Source organism: Pithys albifrons, chromosome 17, assembly GCF_047495875.1.
Source record: "Pithys albifrons albifrons isolate INPA30051 chromosome 17, PitAlb_v1, whole genome shotgun sequence".
NCBI lineage: Eukaryota > Metazoa > Chordata > Aves > Passeriformes > Thamnophilidae > Pithys > Pithys albifrons.
Window position 1 is genome coordinate 298,126 of NC_092474.1, and position 23,969 is coordinate 322,094.

Below are 23,969 nucleotides of genomic sequence, written 5' to 3' on the forward strand. Positions count from 1 at the left end.
GCAGTGACGCGGCCATGGCCGCCCGCTGAGGCGCGGGGCGGGCCCGGAGCGGGGCTGGGGTGGCTGCTGGGCCGCTCTGCGTGCCCGGGGTGCGGCCGGGAGCGGGCTCGGTGCTGGCGGTGCGGGTTTGCCGTGCAGATCCGCGGGTGTGGGTCTGCGAGTGCCCGCTGGCGCTGATGCGCTGCCCCCTCCGGCGCGGGAGCCGCCGCGTCCCAGCCCCGCCCGCCCTGCCCGCCCTGCCCCGCGGCGCCGCGGGCCGCCCGGCCCAGCATGAGGACCGTGCTGATGGTGGCCGAGAAGCCGTCCCTGGCGCAGTCCATCGCCAAGATCCTCTCCAGAGGTAGGAGCGGTGCGGGGCACACGCGTGCGAACCCCGGCGGGTTGGCTGCCCCGCGGAGGGGGAGAAGCCCCGACTCGGTGTCCGGGTGTGTCGGGGCGGCCCGCGGGGCACTGTGGGGCCCACACACACATGGGCTGTGGGGCGCTGCGGGGCACACACACACAGACACACACGGGCTGTGGGGCACACACACACATGGGCTGTGGGGCGCTGCGGGGCACACACACACACACACACACATGGGCTGTGGGGCACACACACACACACACACACATGGGCTGTGGGGCACACACACACACACACACATGGACTGTGGGGCACACACACACACACACACATGGGCTGTGGGGCGCTGCGGGGCACACACACATGGGCTGTGGGGCACACACACACACACACACACATGGGCTGTGGGGCACACACACACATGGGCTGTGGGGCGCTGCGGGGCACACACACACATGGGCTGTGGGGCGCTGCGGGGCACACACACACACACACACACGCACATGAGCTGCGGGGCACTGTGGGGCACACACACGCATGAGCTGTGGGGCACACACACACACACACACGTGGGCTGTGGGGCACTGTGGGGCACACACACACACATGAGCTGCGGGGCACTGTGGGGCACACACACACATGAGCTGTGGGGCACACACACACACACACACGTGGGCTGTGGGGCACTGTGGGGCACACATACACACATGAGCTGCGGGGCACTGCGGGGCACACACACGCATGAGCTGTGGGGCACACACACACACACACACGTGGGCTGTGGGGCACTGTGGGGCACACACACACACATGAGCTGCGGGGCACTGTGGGGCACACACACGCATGAGCTGTGGGGCACACACACACACACGCACGTGGGCTGTGGGGCACTGCGGGGCACACACACACACATGAGCTGTGGGGCACACACACACGCGCACACACACGTGGGCTGTGGGGCACTGTGGGGCACACACACACACACACACACACACGCGTGGGCTGTGGGGCACACACACACATGAGCTGCGGGGCACACACACACACGTGGGCTGTGGGGCACTGTGGGGCACACACACACACGCACACACACGCGTGGGCTGTGGGGCACTGTGGGGCACACACACACACACGTGGGCTGTGGGGCACTGTGGGGCACACACACACACGCACACACACGCGTGGGCTGTGGGGCACTGTGGGGCACACACACACGCGTGGGCTGTGGGGCACTGTGGGGCACACACACACACACACGCGTGGGCTGTGGGGCACTGTGGGGCACTGCGGGGCACACACACACGTGGGCTGTGGGGCACACACACACACACACACATGAGCTGTGGGGCACACACACACACATGTGGGCTGTGGGGCACACACACACACACACACACACGCGTGGGCTGTGGGGCACTGTGGGGCACACACACATGTGGGCTGTGGGGCACACACACACACACACACACACACACGTGGGCTGTGGGGCACTGTGGGGCACACACACACGCGTGGGCTGTGGGGCACTGTGGGGCACACACACACACACACACACACGCGTGGGCTGTGGGGCACTGTGGGGCACACAGGATCCGCAGCGCCTCCTGAGTGTCTCCATGGCTGATGTCCGCGCTGTTCAAGGATAAAGGAGCCGGCTTCGATGTGCAGCTGTGGGTGTGTTGGTGCGTGTGGTTTCTGCAGAGTGCCAGTCGAGTAGCAAGTTGCTGCTCTGAGGTTTTTTGAAGCTGTAGTAAAAGTTTTGTAAATCGTGTGGAAAATAAAATAGTTGATTATAACTGCAGCCTAGGAAACTGACTGTATTTTTGTACGGTTTCCTGGTAGGAGGGAAAGGATGGAGGAGATAATGTATAGTTTAACTTGAAAATGGGATATACTTTAAAAAAGGCCTAAAGTGGTAATTAACTGAAATAAAAACTTGATCGGTAAGTAGAATTTTTTGATCAGGAACACCCTAGTGTAAGATCTAAGAAAAAGGGACTAACTTCACACAAAATAACTTATTTCAATTGTTGTTTGATCTAATCCATTGATGTTTATGGTCTTGTTTTCCCAGGAAACATGTCCTCTCGCAAGGGACTGAACGGTGTTTGCTCTGTGCATGAGTACACAGGGTCATTCATAGGACAGAGTGCCCATTTCAAGATGACATCTGTATGTGGCCATGTCATGACTTTGGATTTCATAGGTATTGGTTCATAAGGTGTTTTAACTGGTAATGCCTTGTAGAGCTGTCAAGGACTCCTAATAGGAGAATACTGACTGTGGAAATAAATCAGGAAGGATTTTCAGGAGAGAGGTAGAGAAAAAAGGAGAACAAAAACATTGCTTGTGGTCAGCAGTTCTAGATTTTTGTTTCTAATTCTTTTGCTGGCTTCTTGCATGACCTCAGTCATGTCCCTTGTCTTTTCTGTGCCTGAATTACATCCCTGGGAAATGAGGGGAGATGAGGCTTAATTTGGCTATCTGGAAAAATGTTTTGGTACTTGGGATGAAAGATGATTTAAGAATGCAGGCCCCAAAATGATATTCTCTTAAGCATTATAGTGTATTACTGCAAAACAGAGATCTGGTAGGATTATACACAAGTAATACTGCCACTGATCTGCTCTGAAATGTTGGACTAGTACATGACTATCGTAGTTCCTCTAACGATAATTGCATCAGAACTTTTACTTTCACAGTGCTTTAAAGAGATACAGTTTTGTGTAATTGCTGAGCAAAATTGCTGACATTACTTGAGAGAAATGAAAATGAACAAATGCATTGATATGAGCAGATGGCACAGGGCACTTTAGGGCTGAGACATAACTGGCTATCAGTAACGAACAGTAAAACAGACTGCAGTGTGCATGTTATATGTATTTATAAATAGTATGTGTGTGTGTGTATATAAACAAGGAAATGTAGCCCCTCCCCTTGGCCCGATCAATTGATTGTACAAGAGAAGGTGTTTTAGTAGCCCATGTTAACATTTCTGAAAGGTGAATAGTATTTTTTTCCTTTCTATGTCATGTTTCCAAATGATGAAAGCAATTCACAGGAAAAGCTGAGGGGTCCCTTTACAATGCACAGTAAAGCAAGATGTGTTAGGGTAGAAAATTGTCCATACAAATTTTGAAAGCCAAGTGTTTTGCAAAGTCAAGTTGTTTGTTGTTTGGTTTTGGTTTTTCTAATATGTCTTTAAAGCTCTACTTAATATACTTCTGCTTTTCAGGAAAATACAACAGCTGGGACAAAGTGGATCCAGCAGAACTCTTCAGCAAAGCTCCCACAGAAAAGAAAGAAGCTAATCCCAAACTGACCGTGGTGAAATTTTTACAGGTATTCTTTCTTCTGAGTAGTATTTCCGAGATATCTTTTTCTATGTTCCTAAATAAGGATTTTCTTCTCTGCAAGGAGCATATTTTTGTCACAGTTATATCTCTTTTATTGATTTTCCTGGTTCTCACCTTGTGTGGAGTCTTTGCTTGGTTAAATTCACTTTTGCTGTTGCCTTCTGAGTTTTTGTCTGTTGATACTCTGCTTTTCAGAACTGGAGCACTGGATACAAGTTTAGTTTCTAACTGCAAGTGCAAGGCACAGCTTATAAATGCCTTCTTTAAAAGGAGCTTGTGTTGGTGTCTGTTCATGCTTCACACGCCTCGCTGAGAGGAAAACAGGACTTTGGTTGCTGTCACCAAATAATGTGCTGTCTGAAGAGCAAGTGTATGTGGTGTAAAAATGATTTTTGTCAGACAAATTTAGACTTAGTAGTATCTTTATGAACTAGGAAAGTATTTATTTGGTTTGTTTGAGTTTTTTTTTAATTTTTTAATGATTTGGAAATGAAGGCCTGGAAAGGGAAGGGGCTATGCCTGAGGCTGCACACGCAGACTGGGACTAAAAACACTTCCACTGCTATAGACCTATGCTGATTTTTTTTCAGAAAAACCTCTTATAGGCAGTTTTCTGTTCCCATGGAACATACCTTGCTTCTCTCTTGAACCACTGTTTAGGTGCCTGCTTTATTCTTCCAATTCTTTTAGCACCAAGTAAATTACGTCCAGTACTTCAAAATAGAGAGGAGAGGTGGTTTTTTTGAGTTGCTGAAGAACTGTGCTAATGTTTCTCACAGGTGGAGGGAAGAGGCTGTGACTGTATTGTCTTGTGGCTGGATTGTGATAAAGAAGGAGAAAACATCTGTTTTGAAGTAAGATTTCCCTTTTTAAGATCTATAATGCCTTAATGTATTTGTCTGTGACAATACTATGAATGCATTGATTTATGAGTATCCTGTGAAATTCAAAACTAAAGTTGAACAAAATTTTAAAGGCGTGGAGGGCCTTGGTGGAAACACTCACATGCTTTGAACTCTGTAAGATGTCAGTTAAAGTGCATAAATCAGTTTCAGAGATGTTCATTTGAGATGAACAATCAGGTCTCTTAAATGTCAGAACATTCCAGTGTTTTGAGAATTGGTCTGTATTACACAGCTGGAGTAGTTATTTTTCTGTCCTCATAAAACTTCATCCTTATTGTCATTTGTTTATTAAGCAATTAGATGCTTTATAGCACAGAGGCTGCTTTTAAGTGTAGGCTTCTGCAGGAATTCGGTCTCTGCACATAGAAAGCATAGAACTAAAACTTTCCTAAGGGTTTTTTTAGCATCCTATTCCCAGAAGTCTACATGAAGAGTATTTATGTGGGTTTTTTGGTTTTGTTTAAAGAAGCATGATTTATCAAGTAATTGTTTTAAGTTCTTTACATGCCACTGTATCATTACTCGGCTTACCAATATGTGGAATAAACCCAAAGAGCAAGTGCTGCATGTTCACCAAAATGTGCTGCAGCTGCACTGGTGAATGTCTTTGCACTTAGCCAGCAATACTGATTTGCTTCCAGCAGTTGCTGTATAGTACATAAACCCATCAGTTTTGCTAATTCTTAGAACACTCTCAAGTGGACGGACGAATGCTGCTCTGGCTTAGCAGTTAGTGTGTTGGCATGACATCTTGCTGAATTAAGCAAATGCTTTGTGGAGAGTGGGTTTATTTTTTGCTTTAGAGAGAAAACCTGACAGAAGCCTTTATCTTTCAAATACTCTTAAAATACGCCTCTGGTTTTCCTGAGGTTCTTGATGCTGTTCTTCCTGTCATGAACAAACCCCGCGGCTCGGAGAGGACGGTTTACAGAGCTAAATTCAGCTCCATCACTGACACAGACATCTGCAATGCCATGAATCACCTGGGAGAGCCCAACCGCAACGAGGCCCTGTCCGTGGATGCCCGCCAGGAGCTGGATCTGAGGATCGGCTGTGCGTTCACAAGGTGCCAGCACGGGCACAGGCAGGGGTGGAAGAGGTTTGGGAATGGCACTGCCCGCTCGTAGATTAACCCAGCTGGCACCAAGCCCCACACAGCCACTCAGTGCCTCCACCACAGTGGGATGGGGGAGAGAGTTGGATGTGTGGAAGTGAGAAAACTCATGGGTAGTGATAAAAACAGTTTTATCAGTAAAGCAAAAGCTGCCCACACAAGCAAAGCAAAGTAAGGAATTAATTCAGCACTTCCCATGGGCAGGCAGGTGTTCAGCCATCCCCAGGACAGCAGGGCTCCACCACCCAGAACAGTGCCTTGGGCAGACAAACTCCATCACTCCAAACATCCCTCCCTTCCTCCTCCTTTCCCCAGCTTTATATGCTGAGCATGGTGCCATGTGGTCTGGAGCATCCCTTGGGTTAGGTGGGATCAGCTGTCCTGGCTGTGTCCTCTCCCAGCTCCTTGTGCACCCCCAGTCTGCTCCCTGGTGGGGTGAGAGAGAGGAAAGGCCTTGACTCGGTGTAAGCCCAACTCAGCAACAGTGAAAACATCCCTGAGTTATCAGCACTGTTCCCAGCACAGATCCAGAGCACAGCCCTGTACCAGCCCTTATAAAGAAAATTAACTCCACCCCAGCCCAAGCCAGCACACCACAGAATAGGTCTCAGAATTCTAGTGGCTGATTCTGCTCAACACCAAACTGAACAATATTGTGCACAGACAAGGAAAAATAATAAAAAGTTGCATATAGACTTACCTGACTTAGGTAAAATACTATTGACCACTGTGATATGATCCTGTGTTATAAGGTTCACTCACATTTCTTTGAGAATAAACAGGATTCAAGGAGGCAAAGTGATTGTCAGCTGTAAGAGGTGGTGTTTCTCAGAATGCTTTTTTCCTAGTGCCTGAATGATTCTATAGATTACTCATATCTGTGTGTATGTTAATGAATTTTTTTTCTTTTAATGGGAATGAGGATATTCATGTACTTGTTCCTAGTTTGTTGTTGTTTTCTTCCCCTCTTTTAGGTTTCAGACCAAATATTTTCAGGGGAAATATGGGAATTTAGACAGCTCCCTCATCTCCTTTGGGCCATGTCAGACCCCAACACTTGGCTTCTGTGTTGAAAGGCATGACAAAATCCAGTCATTTAAGCCTGAGACTTACTGGGTGTTGCAAGCTAAAGTAAGTTTTACAATACTTAAAATGGTTTGTATATGAGGGCATATATTTTTACAAAATAAATGCATTTGTATTTTCATTCATTCATAAATTTGTAGCTGCTGACAAGAATTCACAATGCCTGTAGTTTCCTCATGTGCTCTCATTGTGTTCACATGTATGTCACCACTCTCAAGAACAGATTTCACCATGTCAGTTTTGTATTAAAGTGGTTATTGTCTGCTTCTTATGAGAATCCTTCAGTGCTAATCATCTAAGCTTAGATTCAGCCAAAAAGACTACTTAAAATGGTTTTCTTTTGTTCCCTGGGGTCCTTAGACTGACTGTTGTTAATTTGAATCCAGGAATTAATTAGGCTGCCAACATACACTGGCATTGCTGAGTATTGGAATTTTAAAGCAAATAAAATGCTCATTGTGTTAATTGGCAATTGAGTCCTCAGAGTACTTTGGCAGCTTGGAGCAGTTTTACAGCCTCGTTACTGTCCGAGCTCCCAGAGCAAACCAGCAGGGGTTGCAGCTTGTGATCACAAGGATTATGTTAAACAAATAAGGAATGCATGCTAAAAAGTTGCCATTTTCAGACTGTGAAAGTCAAAAAAAAAAAAAAGAAATGTGGTATCCACTGTCAGCTCTTCTGTTGTCTCATGAGTCATGCTGTAAGAAATACTTGGTGCCTGTTTCCAGAGGGGTTAGTACTCTCTTGTATTGGTGGCTTCATGTTAATTTTTGTGTATTGGACTTAAAACATGAGCTAGTTACAGTTTAATACAAATGATTGATTTTGCTAAATCAAAATGGTTAATTTTGAATTTCTGCCCATTTCAGCCTTTACTGTTCTCACTAAACAAGGACAGTATTTCAGTTCACTGCAGGAATAGTTACTCATCCCCTGTCCCCTGGAACTCCCAAGTGCTCCACCTTTCCCAAAAGCCCCTGTGAAAAGGAGCACAACTGTGTGTTTGAAGCACTTATGTCCTAGTGTGAGTTTGTCCTGACAAATTCTGTATGTCCTGGGATTTTCTTGCTGGCTTATTGTAGGGAATATGCATTCTCACACTTCCAGCAGTAGAGTTGGTGGGAATTAATATTTTTTTGTTGTTCAATAGGTGAACCCTGAAAAAGAAAGTTCTCTCACTTTAGATTGGGACAGAGTGAGGGTGTTTGATCGTGAGGTTGCTCAAATGTTCCTGAATATGACAAAGATGGCAAAAGAAGCAAAGGTAAGAATATTTACTAAGTGTCAGTAGACCCATGTTTCATATGAAGAAAACACCATTTCATATTTCATTTGCTGCATATTGGAGGTTTTGGTTTGTTTTTGTTACAGAGTGCAGAATATATATATATATATATACACATACGTATATGTATGTTTTTACTTCATTCAGCTTTGTGTAAATGAGAATAAAAGGCAAGAGATTTTTTTATTGTAGATCTTGTGCTGGTGTGGTTGTCTGAGCAGAAACCTCTTCTTAATATTGACATTGAAAATGATCATCACTCCTGATAGGAACTCTTCATTAGTAAACCTGCCAGGAAATACTGTTCAGATCTCTCCAACCAGACTTCTTATTTCCCACAGAACATTGTACAGATCAGACTTTAATTATGTGTAGGGCAATATTCCTGCAGTTGAATTTTTAATCATGTGTGTGGTACAGTCTTTATAGCCAATTAACTTCCAGCTCTGACCTATTCAGTATTTGTTTGGCAGTGTGTTTGGATTTCAGTGCTTATGGACATCAAGTTTCAAAGACTTCTTGGAGCTTTTAAAAATCTGAAACCTCACAGTTAGGGCCATGAGCACTAAATCCTTGCAGCACTGGAATTCTGTGCTGCTGAGGTAAATGGGAAGTAAAGACAGCAATAAGCTGCCTTGCTGGATTCCCAGTTATGGATCTGATCTGCTGTAGCACAAAGGATCTTTAGGACTTTAACTTTAGAACTTCCTCCAGTCAGATTTTCCAAAGTAAAAATATGTTGGTGGCTTCTGTTTTAAGAAAACAAAGCAGATAGAATAGACAATGGTAAGTATGATACATGTTTATAGGAGTGATTGAAATCATACATTTACCAGTTACCAAACTTCAGAACTTTTACTGAGAAAATGCTGTTTTCTAGGTAGAATCTGTGAGCAAAAAAGAGAAGGTGAAGCAGAGACCACTGGCTCTGAACACAGTGGAAATGCTGCGAGTGGCCAGTGCTGCTTTAGGTATGTGCTAAAGTTCAGATTTTCACATGGTTTTAAAGCAAAATATTTTGGCTTCTCAAATGAAATAATCGAGGACATATCAAATATAGTTTGATACTTTCCCTGTAGTGCATCATTTTGGGGGAAGGATCAAGTTTAGAAAACTTGTCAGAAGTGAAATATTTGGGAAGACCAAGGTGACAAAAGTCTTATGAAAAGGACAAATGATGATTTATTTAGATGTCTGGGTAAGGTATACATTGAGATACATCAAACCACAATCACAGTGAATGTGTAGATGATTTTTGTTTTCTCCTATCCCATCCTAGGAATGGGTCCACAACATGCCATGCAAATAGCAGAGCGTCTCTATACTCAGGGTTACATCAGCTACCCTCGCACAGAAACCACCCATTACCCAGAAAACTTTGACTTGAAAGGATGTCTGAGACAACAAGCCAGTAATCCTCACTGGGCAGAAACTGTGAGTACCCGGAGCAGAACCTGCTAACAGATCATTCTCCAGTTTGTGTTCTAGAATAGAGCTTCCTTGGTGTATTATGACCTGTAGGCTTTCAGAAATGATAAATGTCTGCAGTTGCTTTAATTTATGGGTGTTGTGTTGTTAGGCACTGGATTTCTTTCTTCACCCAGGTCAATGCACTGCTGTCAGGAGGCATTAATCGTCCAAGGAAAGGCCACGATGCAGGAGACCATCCTCCCATCACCCCAATGAGAGCTGCAACAGAAGCAGAATTAGGTACAGGCAACTTCAGTAGTGTTGGAACACCATGTGAGGAAATCAATTCCTTGAGTTTCAACAGAAAACACCATTATTTGAATGGCAGGAAATGGAGAGAGAGCAAACTTTATCCTCAGTGAAACTTCTGGTGACAGCTGGTGACAGGGAAGTTCAGAGCTGCTCTGCTCTGTGGTGATTGATCCTTGGGACTGTAGAATTGCTAAGAAAAAGGAAACAATGCCTACTTTTCTAGGAGAAAATTGCCCCAGAATAGTAACTTCCAAGTACTGAAATATTATTATATTCTGTGCTTGTAAGTAAAACTTCAAGTGCATTTTAATTTAGTCTGTGTGGTTTGTGGTGTGGTTTGTGGGTTTTATATTAAAATATAACATTGGACTTTTTGTACACTGCTCCCTCAAAAGAGGATTTTAAGGTTATAAGAAAGTGTAGTGAATGTCTTGTATTTTTTACTGGGAATACCTAAGATTGTTTACCTATGGTAAAATTATCTCTGATGAAAAATAAATGCTTTAAAATTTCGAGTAATTGTATGGGCTACTGAATGGCCATGTAAGATTTATTTTTTTATACACAGCAAGATGAAATATGCAAAGCACAGAACTAAGAACTAGATGCTGTTCACAGGAGTGTAACCTTTCAAATATTGCACTTCCTGTATGTGGATTAATAATGAATAATAGTGAATGATGTGAATAGTGAATAATGTGAATAGTGAATAATAGTGAATAATGAATAGTGAATAATAGTGAATAGTGAACTTTCATTTTACAAGTTAACCTGTGTTAGTGTTTATAAGTGTTATTTTAGAGGGATCTCTTCAAGCTACCCAGAGTTGCCGTTAGAATCACATTTTGTTACTTAGATTAGGATGTGGTCTCCAGGGGCACTAAGCAGTAAATAATTTTATTTTTGTTCACGTGGGGTTTTTTTAGCCAAAATAGAAAAGTCTTTCCTGCTTTACCCTCTCCTTCAAACACAGTGCAAAACTGGGAGAGGGGCTGACTGAACTGGGAGTCCTCCTGCAAGTGCATCTGCAGCTCCTGTCTGTGACACAGGCAGGATTTAAAGGGGAACTGGGCACACTTTGGAATGTAATCTTCTTTTAGGTACCAGTTTTTCCTGTGATGCCTATGGGAACTGGTGCCTTTTAGAGAAGGTGTTATGTGGAGCAGCAGGCCTGGGGATGTGGCTGAGGTGTTGTTTGTCCCCAGGAGGAGACGGATGGCGACTCTACGAGTACATAACTCGGCACTTCATTGCCACCGTCAGCACCGACTGCAAGTACCTGCAGACCACCATTGCCTTCAGCATCGGCCCTGAGCGATTCACCTGCGTTGGAAAACTGGTAACTTCACCAGGTGAGGCTGAGCAGGAGGAAGTAGCTGGCTACAGAGTTCATTTTTTCCTTCCTTAATACACTGAATATAGATGTGTATACCCATACACGTCTGTATCTCCCTAAAAGTGAAGCTCTGGGGACAAGTGCAGTTTTGAAGACATGTTTTGAACTGTCAAATCAGAGACCAAATCTTGTCCTCATTTCCATACTGCAATTATGATAGAAGAAGTCTTGTTCTTCATGTAGTTGTCTCAAAGAGTGAATGCCGTGTTTGCCAGTGTGAAGACCAGTCTTTTTACAGACAGTAAATGCCTTGTGGGGCATAAACTGTACAAAGGCAGACTTTTTTTTTCTAGGGCCTCTGTAAAAAGAATGTAGCACCACTACTGAAATTTTTATGGTAAACTGACCCAATGGTTCTTATTGTATTAATATGACTTAATATTTGTATTTCCTTTTTTAAAAAACTCTTCCCATCACTCTGGCATTGTCCTTTCATTCTTGGAAATTGTTGGCTTTTTTCAATCATGAAGCTGGCTCAAGTCATGTGCAAAATAAATCTGTTGTGGTGTAGTGAGAGATACTGTCTTAAGATTCTGTATTTCCTCAGCTTTCCTGGCCTCAGGTATTTTCTGCCTGCTATGGCAGACACCTCTAAACTTTGATCTGTAAAATGCAGCCCATGTTATAGCTGGAAACATATACCTTGGCCTTCTGAGAGCTGTGAGGATAAGCTCTCACTGGTTTTGTTGTTTCATTCTTTGCCTCCAGGGTTCACAGAAATTATGCCATGGCACAGCATCCCCCTAGAAGAGAACCTTCCCCACTGTGAGAAAGGAGATCTTTTTCCAATTGGTGAAATAAAGTTGCTGGAAAAGCAAACCAGCCCTCCAGATTACCTGACAGAAGCAGAACTGATCACTCTGATGGAAAAGCATGGCATTGGTAGGACCTTGCTTAGCTTACATTATCCTGTAATACACCCACCAAGAGGGCAGAGTCTGACTCACTCCTCTGCACCCTCTCTGTCAGTAATGACCTCTCAGTATGCACTTGGGTAGGTGCAGTGATAATCTCTTCCCCTTCAAACCACTGTGCCTGTAGCTCTTCTCAGCAGATGGTAATTGTTTCTTCCCCCACGTTCCTTTCCCTTTCTAGTCCTTATTTTTAGTAGTTTTTGGCCAAAGCAGTATCTTTTCATAACACATCCTTGTCACTTCTCTCTCATAAAGAGCTGATGTGTGGCAGGAAGCACCTCCCCATTCTTAGGAATGATTTCTTGTCTTTACAGCTTGCTTCAGCTTTGCTGACCTCAGTAATCCTGTATCTTACTATACAATTTACCATAATGCTACTTTTCTTTATCCATCTGACTTGTTTCCTTTGAGCTATTTCCATAAATTTGTCCAGTCAGAGCAAACATACTCCACCATGTTTTTCCAGAATAACTGACTGTGAGAATAAGTGTCTTCCCAGTAGTAATTCCTTGGAAGACATGAAAGGATTAAGGTAAAACGTGTTTCAGACTTCTCAGAACTGCAAAGGAACATTAGAGTTACTAGAGACAGAGAGAGAGGAGGTACACACTGGGAGTTGGGTAACAGTAAGAAGGTATCTGAATTTTGAGCAGCCTTAGGAGCCCTATAATTTGACATTAAGCTGGATAAGTCAGAAGTGAGTAATTTGATGACAACTCTCTTTTGTTCACAATGGTTCTGTTGCTCTCCTTTGTGTGGCAGGAACTGATGCCAGTATTCCAGTCCACATTAACAACATTTGTCAGCGAAACTATGTCACAGTGGAGAATGGCCGGAGACTAAAGCCTACAAACCTTGGCATTGTGCTGGTTCATGGTTATTACAAAATAGGTCAGTTAAATGCTCTTCCCTTTCCCTCTTCTTGCCTTCTGTTCCCTTCACTATCTCAAGGGCTGTTGTCACTGTGTAAGTAGCATTTCTCTCTCAAAATGATGCATCCAGGAAAGTATTACTAATTCCAAAAATTATAATTGAATAATAATTGAAATTTAAATGTTTTTTCAAATGACAGTTTCCTAGCTCTGTTTTTGACCTTTCACTGCTGCTATCTCTGATTTTCTCTTAGATGCAGAATTGGTTCTCCCCACGATCCGCAGTGCTGTAGAGAAGCAACTCAACTTAATAGCTCTGGGTAAAGCAAATTATCATCAGGTCCTGGAGCACACCCTTGACATTTTCAAAAGGAAATTTCACTATTTTGTGGATTCTATTGCAGGTAAAACTTCTTACATGCAAAGTTACCTACAAGTACTTAGATGTTGCATAGAAAATACTTATCTATTAGGTATCTTTCAGAGGTTTAGGCTTTCTGAAAAGTTGTGCAAGGACTGGAAGTTTTCAGTCAAATTAATTTGTTCTCCAAAGGGAAATGGGCAGAATCATGTCCCCAAAACTCTACTACAAATTTATTTTGTGTCTGTGTAGTGGTGAGTTTTTGAAAAATTGAGACTAACTGAACCCCGTGTTTGTCCATGCTCAGTACAAAATGCTCTGTATTTCAAATATCTTTGTAAACAAGGAGGAGTATTGTGAATGAAATACTTTAATTCTCACTTCTTGCCAGGCCTTGTAGATGATTTTTTCGTCTTAAGAACCAGGATTCTAACATAATATGATTATTGCAGGTATGGATGAACTGATGGAAGTGTCTTTTTCCCCCTTGGCTGCCACAGGAAAGCCCCTTTCCCGCTGTGGTAAATGCCATCGTTTCATGAAGTATATTCAGGTAAGTTTGCCTCATACTTGGAATTTGAATTTCACTTGCTTGGAGGGGCATTGATGAGAAACTCCTTTTGAATTTGTGTTAAATTGTTGTTTCCAAGAGCACATTTCTGAAACAAAAAGCCTGATGCAGTTTTTCTATGGGGAGCAAACCAGAGAGCAGCTCCAGCTCCAGCTGGATTTGCTGCAAGTTTTAAACACTGCTGACCCTGCAGCTGTTCAGGAGACCTGTGTTCTGTTTGCAGGCCAAGCCCAGTCGCCTGCACTGCTCCCACTGTGATGACACCTACAGTCTCCCCCAGAACGGGACCATCAAACTCTACAAAGAGCTGCGTTGTCCCCTGGATGACTTTGAGCTGGTGCTGTGGTCATCTGGATCCAGAGGAAAGAGCTATCCACTGTGTCCATACTGCTACAACCATCCTCCCTTCAGGGACATGAAAAAAGGTAGGAATTCTGCAAACATGCAGGTGTCACCCTCACTTGAAATGAATTAGGTACAGTCTATACAATGTGCCTTTCAGGAGTTTTAAAATCAGTGTTGCTTAGTATGAAGTGCTGTTCAAATTAGATTCTGGATACCTAAAATTCACATCAGACTTACCAAAATTTATTACTTAACTCATTTTTCAATATTTTTTTCATTCTAAAAGAAGTAAGAAATTAATTTATCCTCATACACTGTAGGTGACCTGCAAAACACTCGACATGCAGTGAAAAGACACTGAGATTCTGACACCTTGCAAATCAGAGTAGGCTTGGATAGGACCTTAGATGAAGATCAGGTCTCGAGAGTGTTATGATGCTGAGATAAATGGTGTGCCAAAAGCTGTTGAAGGATATAAGGAGGATATAAAAGTTGCAGTTTGGTTGGTGTGAGAGCAAAACTGACTTAAAGTGGTGCATTGAAGCTCTGAGTAACTGGAGATTTTCAGCATCTTTTTATTACCATCTTTTAATTAAAAATATCTTGGACTACCAATGAGTAATTCAAGTATAAAATGGCAGTTAGCTGGGAGCCATACATTTAATTGAAAATGTAATTAGCTCTCACTGATTTTGTCATTCTTATGTCTAAACTGCCTGTACTGTGCAGTGGCAGTATCTGGCAATTCCAAAAGCCATTAGAGAGAAATTCTTGAACAAGGGATTATTCTGAATATATGGAGAGGCAAGTTGCCATTCTGGGAGCAGATCCACTCTTTAGTGATTTAGAAAACCTACAATACACTAAGACTTCTGTGCCTCCTTTCCTCCAAACCGGGTGGTGTGAGTAGTGCAAGGGTTCCTTGTGCACATTTTCACTCTTCTCCCACCAGGAATGGGCTGCAATGAGTGCACCCACCCCACGTGCCAGCACTCCCTCAGCATGCTGGGCATCGGGCAGTGTGTGGAGTGCGAGAACGGGGTGCTGGTGCTGGACTCGACGTCGGGGCCCAAGTGGAAGATGGGCTGCAACAAGTGCAACGTGATCGTGCACTTCTTCGAGAACGCCCACAAGGTGCGCGTGTCGCCGGAGACCTGCGAGCTGTGCGAGGCGGCGCTCGTGGACGTGGATTTTAACAAAGCCAAGTCTCCTCTGCCTGGGGATGAGACCCAGCACTCAGGGTGTGTGTTCTGTGACCCCGTGTTCCAGGACCTGGTGGAGCTGAAGCACGCGGCCATGAGGCACCCCATGCACCGCGGGGGACAGGGGAGACGGCAGGGGCGGGGACGGGGCAAGGGCCGCAGACCTGGAGGGAGGCTCAACCCAAAGAAACCCAAGGACAAAATGGCAGCCCTGGCTGCTTACTTTGTATAATTGCCACATGACAGAAAAATAAACTTCATACAAAAATGTGTTTCGATTGGAGTTCGTTTTTGAGTGGTTTTGATCTTCACTGCTTTGCTGTTCTTAGAACAGTTAAAGCACTTAAGTTGTTTGTATGTATTCGTTTAATCACAAAACAAATGCTTCCAGATGATCCATTAGTAAATGAGTGAGCCTTTAAGCTTTTAATTGGGATTCATTGATAAGAGCTCACAAACAATAGAGACTCTCAGGGAGTCTACCTGGACTGTTACTGGTGGCAGATAGGAAAAGAAATTTCTCTCCTGTAATTTCTGGGGCCTTTGTCAGCAATACAAGTGCCAGGAATGTAAGAACTGATTAAGATCAGTGTTATGCTGCTGTGGTCTTTAAGTGTGCCATGAGACTTGCTTCATCTGACTTTGAATCTTCAAAAATAATAAATGCTCGGTAGCTGTCAGATTTTAAATTACATCTGCAATATCAAGAGCACTACTTCAAATCTGCCACTGCTGCATAAGTGAATAATGCCAAGAGACAGAAAAAATGAAAATTATAAATATGGAGGGGAATATCTGCCTTGAGCAGTGATTCCCAAATTATGGCCTGTGCAGTCAAGTGAGTATCTTCTGGTCAGTGGGTCCCAGTTAAAATGAGACCTACTCCTGATGTAGGGGGGCAGACTGACTATCCCTGCTCTTTGTGGTCACACAGCAGATCAGACCTGATGAAATACACGGTGTACTGTCTGCTCCCGAAATTGTCATTGCAGTGTTGGTTAGTTCTGTTGTCAGAGGGAGGTTTGTTTTTGTGTGGAGCTGTATCTAACCAGTGGCACTGGGTGCAACATTGCAAAATCTGATTGTACAAATATATAATACTCTGTCCTTTCCTTCCATGTGCACGTACCTGAGCATGTCTGGGCCTCTGGTCAAGCAGTTTGCGCCATCTACACACATTTCAATGATAGTTGTGGTTGGACTGGAGTGCAAAGGCTGCTGCATTTGAACACAGACTGTGCAGGGCAACCTGACATGGGATTCACTGGCAACAGCGAGGAAAGACAAGTCCCTACAAAGGTAATGTACAGCTCTGCTGTTTTAGTTGGCACAGTGTGTGCATTTACTGAACCAGAGAACACAGCCCAAACACCAGAGCCCCAAGCCTGTTCCTCTGATTGAATGTTACTAGTTACAACTTGAACTATATATTAACAGTATGGCATAAAAGATCCAGCCATACGTAGAAGTTTTTTTCAGTAGTTCTTTTTTTTGGTGGTGGGTTTTGGGTGTTTTTTTAGTTCTTTCTGGTGTAAACAGTCTTACCATGTCCTTTAGGCCAGAGCAAATAGCTTCTTTTCACAAAGAATCACAACTGTTTTAAAAATCACCTTGCTGTAGTGCCTTGGCAAGCCATAGGCCTTGGCATAAACTATAATGGCTTTGGGGATGCTTGTAGTGATTCGGTTGTTCGAGTCCCCTGTTTCCTGTAGCCTGCTCTGGTACACCAGGACACTGCTCTGAGTGTCCCTGTGTGCCCAGCTGGCTGCTGCTGCTGGGAACTGGCTGTCAGCTGGGATTTCTGTGTTGCTTGGGGATGGTCCTGGAAGTGCAGGGAGCGCGTTATTGATCATTCTCCCGCCCCTCCCGCCCCTCCCGCCCGGGCCCCGCCCCTCCCGCCCGGGCCCCGCCCCTCCCGCCCGGGCCCCGCCCCTCCCGCCCGGGCCCCGCCCCTCCCGCCCGGGCCCCGCCCCTCCCATCTCGCCCCGCCCCTCCCATCTCGCCCCGCCCCTCCCGCCCGGGCCCCGCCCCGCCCCTCCCGCCCCGCGCTCCGCGGGCGCCGCCATGGCGCTGGCACCGGGGCCGAGCGCGGCTTCGCTCGGCTTCTTCCTCAGGGACTTCCCGGCGCCGCTGGGCCCGGGCGAGCCGCTGCCCTGGAGCTCTGCGGGGAGCGCTGCGCTGAGCAGGGCCGAGGTGCCGGGCGCGCTGACCGAGCGGGCGAGCAGCCTCCTGGGCGGCAGGTGAGGGGCTGAGGGCGGCGGGACCGGCGAGCGGGGCCGCGGCAGGTGCAGGCCCGGCAGCCGCTGCCTCCGGGAGAGCCCCACGGCTCCTGGTGTGTGGGCTCTGGTGACGTGGCTGTGTGTGAGCTTGTCCCCGCTCCCCCGAGCTCTGTGCCTGCCAGCGGCGGTGCTGGCACGGGCCTCCTGCCGCTGTGTGTGCGCTTCAGAAACGCTCCGCTCCCGGTGCAAGAGGACTCAATTACACCCTGCAATTAGCGCGATAAGGCGATGCTTGTGCTTCTGAAGTGCCAGTAGTTGGAATTAGAGTCCCTGAGGGCGCCTCTGTGGGTCTGCATAAGAGTCTGGGAGGACAGGAGGGAGTCCGTGAGCTGCAGCCTCGCAGGGCTGTCCAGGGCGAGGACCGGGCCAGCTACAGGCTGTGCAGCCCTCAGGGCAGTGCCATGTGCTCGTGTGGGTTTCTTGATGTTTTCTCAAAACTTTAGAAGCATAGTCACACCACCGCTGGAACACACAGCTGTTTATCCAATCCCATCCCATCCTGCTGCCTCTGCCATCCCCTGACTTCTTATAACCTTCATCCTGAATGGTTTAGACTTTAACTCTGCTAAGAATTTGGATGTTACTTTTGCCAAGTTAGTGCTTCATTAAGAACAGGTCTTGCACCAGCCTCATGTCTGCTGATACTCTTTTCTCTTCCTGAAGCGCTTCAGGAGCAGGGCCTGTGTGTTCCAGGTTTTACGAAATTCCCACCACAATCTGCTTCATTAACCTGTTTGTAAAAGTCACTAACAGGGATTGTGGATGGTCCAGAAGGATCTCAGTGGAGGTCTGACTGTGCTGTGGTACTGGGAGTGTGAAATCAGGGTGTGAAGGGAGACTGGTTCTCGTCAGGTGTGTGCTGAATGTTACCTGGTTACTAGAGGAATTTGATAGATAGAAAACATGCTTTATCTTCCAGAGCTGCTCCTGGACATAATGTCACTCAGTTAAAAGGTGTGCCTAAACCTGAGGATGGCAAAAGCATTCAAAAAAGTATCAGGTTTTATGCTGTAATTTAAAAAGACCCCAATGAGTATTGCATTAGTTAGTTGTGCTTTGACTAAATTACTGTTGAACAAAACACAGCTGTTGCATTCCCCAGTGAAACTGCAAATTCATCGTGTGCACCAAATCTTTGAACTCTGTGGAGCAAGAGGGCTTCTGGTTGACCTCTTCAAAGAGCAGGGTAATGCCAGTCTTGAACAAATACTTACCACATGGCAACCCCTCTGCCACGTGGGCCAGGCTGATGTTTTCCACAATTGTTTTAGAGAGGGAGGTATGAAGCTGTAGAGTTATGGGATATATTCTTCAAACTGTAGCCATTTAAAAATCAGTATTTTTGATCTGTGTATCTGTTAACGTTCTGCTGCTCTCTCAGTGAGCACAGTAACAAGGGAAACACAAGAGCAGTGCTGGTTTTGCAGTGCTTCCACCTCACCTGTCACTCCTGGTGTTTACACAGCAGAGCCTGCCGGTGTCAGAAGCTGCATTTTTCACATACCTGCCCTGCAGCCAGTTCTGGTTACACAGCCTGTTTTGTGGAGCTGCCCAAGTCCTGAGCTGGCAACAAAAAAAGGGAAGGGAAAGGTAGCTAAAGAAAGTAAAGCAGAATAGAAACGCATCAGTCTAGTTACTCATCCTTCTTTTCACAAAATGTATGTGAAAACCAGAAATAGGGAGGGAGAGGGTTTTATGGATTCTCTTGGCTGGCTGCAGGCAACTCTGTGTGTGAAGCCATGGAGTGTAGCAGACCTGAAGTGTCAAGTGGAGGGATCCCCACAGAATTATAGCTCAGTTTTGGACTCCTGTGACAAAGAGAATCCTCATTTTGCAGATGCAGAAAGGCTGCATTTTCCTCTTGGGTAGGCTCATTTCTTGAATGTGCAGCAAAAGACTGGAACAGCTCAAGGCCAAGACAGAAATCTGGTGTTTAGAAATTGCAGACCTTCTTCTCAAAATCTCTGTAATTAGGAACTAAAACTGAAGTCTGATTGTGTGAGAAATTGCCAAAATATAAATTTTCTTTCCCATGTTCACAATTCAAAATGCAGTTTTGGGGGTTAAATAAACTTTCTATTGATGTGAATCCCCCACATCCTCCATAAATAGATGAAGGAATAGTAAGGAAATAAGAGGAAAAAGGATGCGAAAGTTTTAAGAAATGAGAAAATAAAGGGAGGGGATGACATTTAGATGACATTTAAATATTTGTTTAAAGCTGTTGAAGATGCAGAAGTGGTGCCAGGTTAGTGAGCTCGTGGGAGGTCACTGCAGTTGACATTCAGTGACCTGCTGTTGCAGGCTGTGGCAGCAGCATCCCTAACACTCAGCTCAGTGGAAAACACACCTCTTCAAAAATCAGTGTCTGTCCTAGCAGGTTGAACACTATGAAGATGTTACTGGATGTTCCTTGCTGCCTTTTGGGGTTGATGCTCGTTCTGTGTTTGCTCAGTGTGAGGTTTCTCTGACACTGCGGCGTCACAGGATGGATTTCACATGGTGATTAGAAATGATGAAAGATTTCTGTGTAGATCAAAGTGTTGCTGGGAATCGAGTTTGACACACAGTTCTGCTGTTCTGCCTCTCATTTCTGCATTGTCAGGTACTTCATTCATACACGGAGGGCTTGAGCCACTCAAGCTCCAGAGCCAGGAAAGGTCCACCAATATCCTTGGCTTGTGAGACAACATATGGGGATGTTTAGCTTGTTCTTCCAGTTGCCTGGAGGCACAAACCTTTGTGCCTTTGCAATGTGGAACGTTGTTCCTCCACTACTGATCCAGGATTGCCCTTGGGAAGAGAATGGGTGAAGGAATAACATCAATGAGGTCCAACCTCAGGTTCACCCTCCTGAATGTCTGTCCTAATCTAAAATGGATTATTTTAACAAACTTCTCAAAACTCGGCTACCATAACCAAGCACCAGCTAAGGCAGAAAACCACTTTTGCTCCCTGGTAGGGCTTGTGCTTAAATCACTAATCCAGTGACGCTTTGCAGGTGTTTCTACTTTGAAAAATTCATTTAAATCAAAGGAACTACCTGCTCCTAACTGCAGTACATAAAATTCTGAAGAATTGGGACAGGCTTAAGTAATCTTGTTTTGCAGAATTTTGATTAACTTACACTTTCAGGTGAGAGCTGTGTGTTTTGGCAGTCTATGGAAACAGATCAATGTGAAAGAAGAGTCCCTTAGTTACTTAGAAAGTTTTAGAAATTAACCTGAAATATTCCTGATTTGCACTGCAACAGAACGTGAGATGAAATCAGACCTCCAAATACAGAAATTTCCTCTTCCCCTTGATAGGAGTTGAAAATTGTATGGCCATCCTGTGACATATCCAAAGAACAATGTGGAATTCCTGCAGCCTTCCTGTTTGAGGAGCTTTGCTGCAATAACAGTTGAGAGACTTGGCCTTCCTGTTCTGCCCCCTCCCAAACCATCTGCTGTGTGGCCTCAGCATCCTGTTTTGTGTCTGTGTCTTACACTGCAGCACTCACACCCAAGGTGTGGCCCTGGCATCTTTATTTTCAGCATTTCACTGCTCTTAGAGTAGCTAATTCAGCAGTTGTGGTATTTTGATGTTTTCATGTTTTTATGTGATGTAAGAATTGTAAGAATGAGGAGGGAGAAAAGAAAATCTTACCTTGCTTCTGATTTGCTCAGTCTCTTCTTAAAACTGAAGTGTCTTCCTCTGTGGAAACTACTAATACCCTGTCTACTGTGACCTCTGCTTTTATTAAATACCCTAAAACTTATTTCCTTATTCCTAATTTATGACCTTTGGTGTATGTTGGTATTAATACTTCTCATTGCTGGGAACTTGTTTACAGTGTCAGGGATCCCTTCACTTCAGACAAGACACCGAATTTCAGGTGTGATTGCCTGCCAAGAAACTTTTTATTTTCCATGGCACCCCTTGTTCTTGGCGGTGAAATCAGCTGTGGGTGTGTCAGAAACAACCTGCTCTGTCAGGAACACCAGTGCTCTCACTGGTTTGTGATTAGCAGTGTTAGAGTTTGTGACTTTAATGAGGTTAATGGGCAAGAGGAATGTGGCACCTCTGCTATTTATTAGTTCATTGAGTGAATGGTTAACAAACTGGCTCTAGGAATTTTGGGTGGTGACCCAAACTGGCTTGTTTTCTGCTGTGTGTGTTTTTCCCCTGCTGCTGCTGAAGGTGATGGCAGGAGATGATGTACAGCCCACACTGTACGTGTGTGTGGATGGTAAAGGTTTTGGCAGCTCTGTCCTGCCTCCAGCAGTATATAGAGTCTGGATAAACTGTTAATTCTGTGATCAGAGTGTGTTTCTTAATTCAAAACTCCAAGGGAGTTTTCCTGGTTACAAGATACCCCAGTAGTAATTTTATGGAAGAATCGTTTTGCCTTTGAAAAGGAAGTGTGTGTGGGGACACCTGTGATGCAAGAGAGGAAAACTTGATGAAATGCTGAAAGCCAAAAAAGGTCGAATTTATAACAATGAGGAAGCCTTCAGGGCTGGTGTTGAAACAAGTTTATTTGGTTCTGTTTGAAAAGCTGAAATTGTCTTCTAAAACTTGCATGTTTTGTTCTCATGACGTGTGTGAAACACCCTTTCTGTTGTTGTTTGAATTGGGCATCAAGATGAGAAATACTTAATTTTGAAACAACATGTTTAGAGTTTAATTGAAAAGTGCCTTTTGTGGAATTAAGCCTCTCCTGTTCCACTGGGTGGTTTTTCTTCCCGCTGAGAATGAAATGGAATTAGCAGGTGACTCTGTTGCACATTTTCTATAAAAACTGTTCAGTGATGACTGAAGGGCCTGAACAGATGGATTCTGCATTCTAAAGCTGCTGCTTCTTGTTGTTTCATAAGAAAAGCTGAAAAAAATCTGCCTCATGTAAACATGAGAGATGGAAATTCCATGTGTGGCCTTGTTTATGTATTTGTTTTGATTCCATCTTGTTCATCTCCTTTAATGACCTGATGTCACTTAATGCAAAAAAACCCCCACAAACATTCTGTGCATTACAGGATGTCAGATGTTCTGTCCTAGATGAAGGTATAGACATCCATCTCTCCATCCATCTCTCCATCCATCTCTCCATCCATCTCTCCCTCCCTCCCTCCCTCCCTCCGTGTATCTGTCTATATATGTATGTATACATATGTATTTCTGCTTTTCTGGCCCCCGTCCCCATGGGAACTGTGGGTGCTGCTCTAATAAATACTAATGCTGCTTGAGTGGTAACATTCTGTAGTTGATTATAAGAATAAAAAGAGAGAGGGAAATAAAAGAAGCACCGAATACAGGCAGCATTTCTTTATGAGGAAACTTGTGACCTGCTATTATTTTGGCAGTATGAGAGGATCTTTCACTTGCTAGAGAACTGCTGGCATTTGCAGATCTGCTCTAAACCCACTGCTGATAGAGCTGAAATGTGCTGGAAATGCACACTGAGTGCACAGAGACAGACTTTGCTTTCCTGGCAGAGCTGTGCCCTGTGTGATCTGCTGGTGTGACAGAGCCTGTGTAAAAGAAATGCTCAAATGCATCTTCCCCAAATAAAAGCTGCAGCTGACTCACACTTCAGGCTTGTGCTGGCAGATACAGCCCCTCTTTCTCCCAGTGTGTGCAGATACATGTACAGGCACACTCTGAGAGGAAAGGGGATCATGCAGTGGTGCTCTGGCCTGCAGTACCACTGCTGCCTGGTTGCCATGACTTTGGGAACAATACCTAGAACAGCATCGTGTAACTTGGTGGGGTTTTTTGTCATTTGAAAGATGACAAGTGATCAGTACTTGGCTGATCATCTCTTGCACTTCTCTTTATACAAACAGATTTCCTGACCGCAGTGTGGGAGAAGGTGTGTGTTTGGGGTGGGGAATATGAATTCTTTTCCTTCAAAAACAAAAGAAACTGCAGAAGGCTTTGTGTAAACACGGTGTGTTTGGCCTGTCCTAGAGAGGGGTTGTGCCACCCTGCAGCAGTGACACAGAGCTCGGGTCTCTGCTCCCCGTGCTGAGGGGCAGCTCTTTGGGGTCTGCTCTGGGGTCCTCAAAGCTGTGTGAGCTGCGGGCAGGGAGCACAGCAGGGAGCCCCTGGCAGCTCTTTTCAAGCCTTCCTAAAAGGTGTGGTTGTAGCTGAGGCTCTGGCAAAGGTGTGCTGGCCTGACTTGATGCTCTGGGTGCTTCCCCCTTACCCACAGAGCTGTTTGCCAGAGGCTT

The 23,969-nt window shown here is 45.0% G+C and overlaps 2 protein-coding genes across 9 annotated transcripts in view; both read left to right on the forward strand.

The window, feature by feature from the left end:
• Positions 1–23,969, forward strand: part of TOP3B (DNA topoisomerase III beta) — a 27,819-nt gene continuing 3,850 nt past the window's right edge. Inside the window, exons 1-17 of the mRNA XM_071572108.1 lie at positions 1–340; positions 2,421–2,552; positions 3,582–3,688; positions 4,482–4,556; positions 5,477–5,673; positions 6,696–6,852; positions 7,958–8,071; positions 8,973–9,063; positions 9,372–9,526; positions 9,697–9,802; positions 11,020–11,166; positions 11,919–12,092; positions 12,887–13,015; positions 13,251–13,400; positions 13,810–13,910; positions 14,152–14,353; positions 15,226–16,774. Of these exons, the coding sequence (XP_071428209.1) occupies positions 271–340; positions 2,421–2,552; positions 3,582–3,688; positions 4,482–4,556; positions 5,477–5,673; positions 6,696–6,852; positions 7,958–8,071; positions 8,973–9,063; positions 9,372–9,526; positions 9,697–9,802; positions 11,020–11,166; positions 11,919–12,092; positions 12,887–13,015; positions 13,251–13,400; positions 13,810–13,910; positions 14,152–14,353; positions 15,226–15,707 (2,589 nt within the window). The 5' untranslated portion in view covers positions 1–270 and the 3' untranslated portion in view covers positions 15,708–16,774. The remainder of the gene's footprint in view (positions 341–2,420; positions 2,553–3,581; positions 3,689–4,481; positions 4,557–5,476; positions 5,674–6,695; positions 6,853–7,957; positions 8,072–8,972; positions 9,064–9,371; positions 9,527–9,696; positions 9,803–11,019; positions 11,167–11,918; positions 12,093–12,886; positions 13,016–13,250; positions 13,401–13,809; positions 13,911–14,151; positions 14,354–15,225; positions 16,775–23,969) is intronic.
• The window catches only part of PPM1F (protein phosphatase, Mg2+/Mn2+ dependent 1F), a 27,647-nt gene continuing 21,195 nt past the window's right edge, over positions 17,518–23,969 (forward strand). For all 8 annotated transcript variants that reach the window (XR_011699273.1, XR_011699272.1, XR_011699276.1 and 5 more), the window contains exon 1: positions 17,518–17,715. Coding sequence is in view for 1 of the 8 variants with exons in the window: in XM_071572109.1 (XP_071428210.1) it covers positions 17,540–17,715 (176 nt within the window). In the remaining 7 variants the exon portion in view is untranslated. The remainder of the gene's footprint in view (positions 17,716–23,969) is intronic.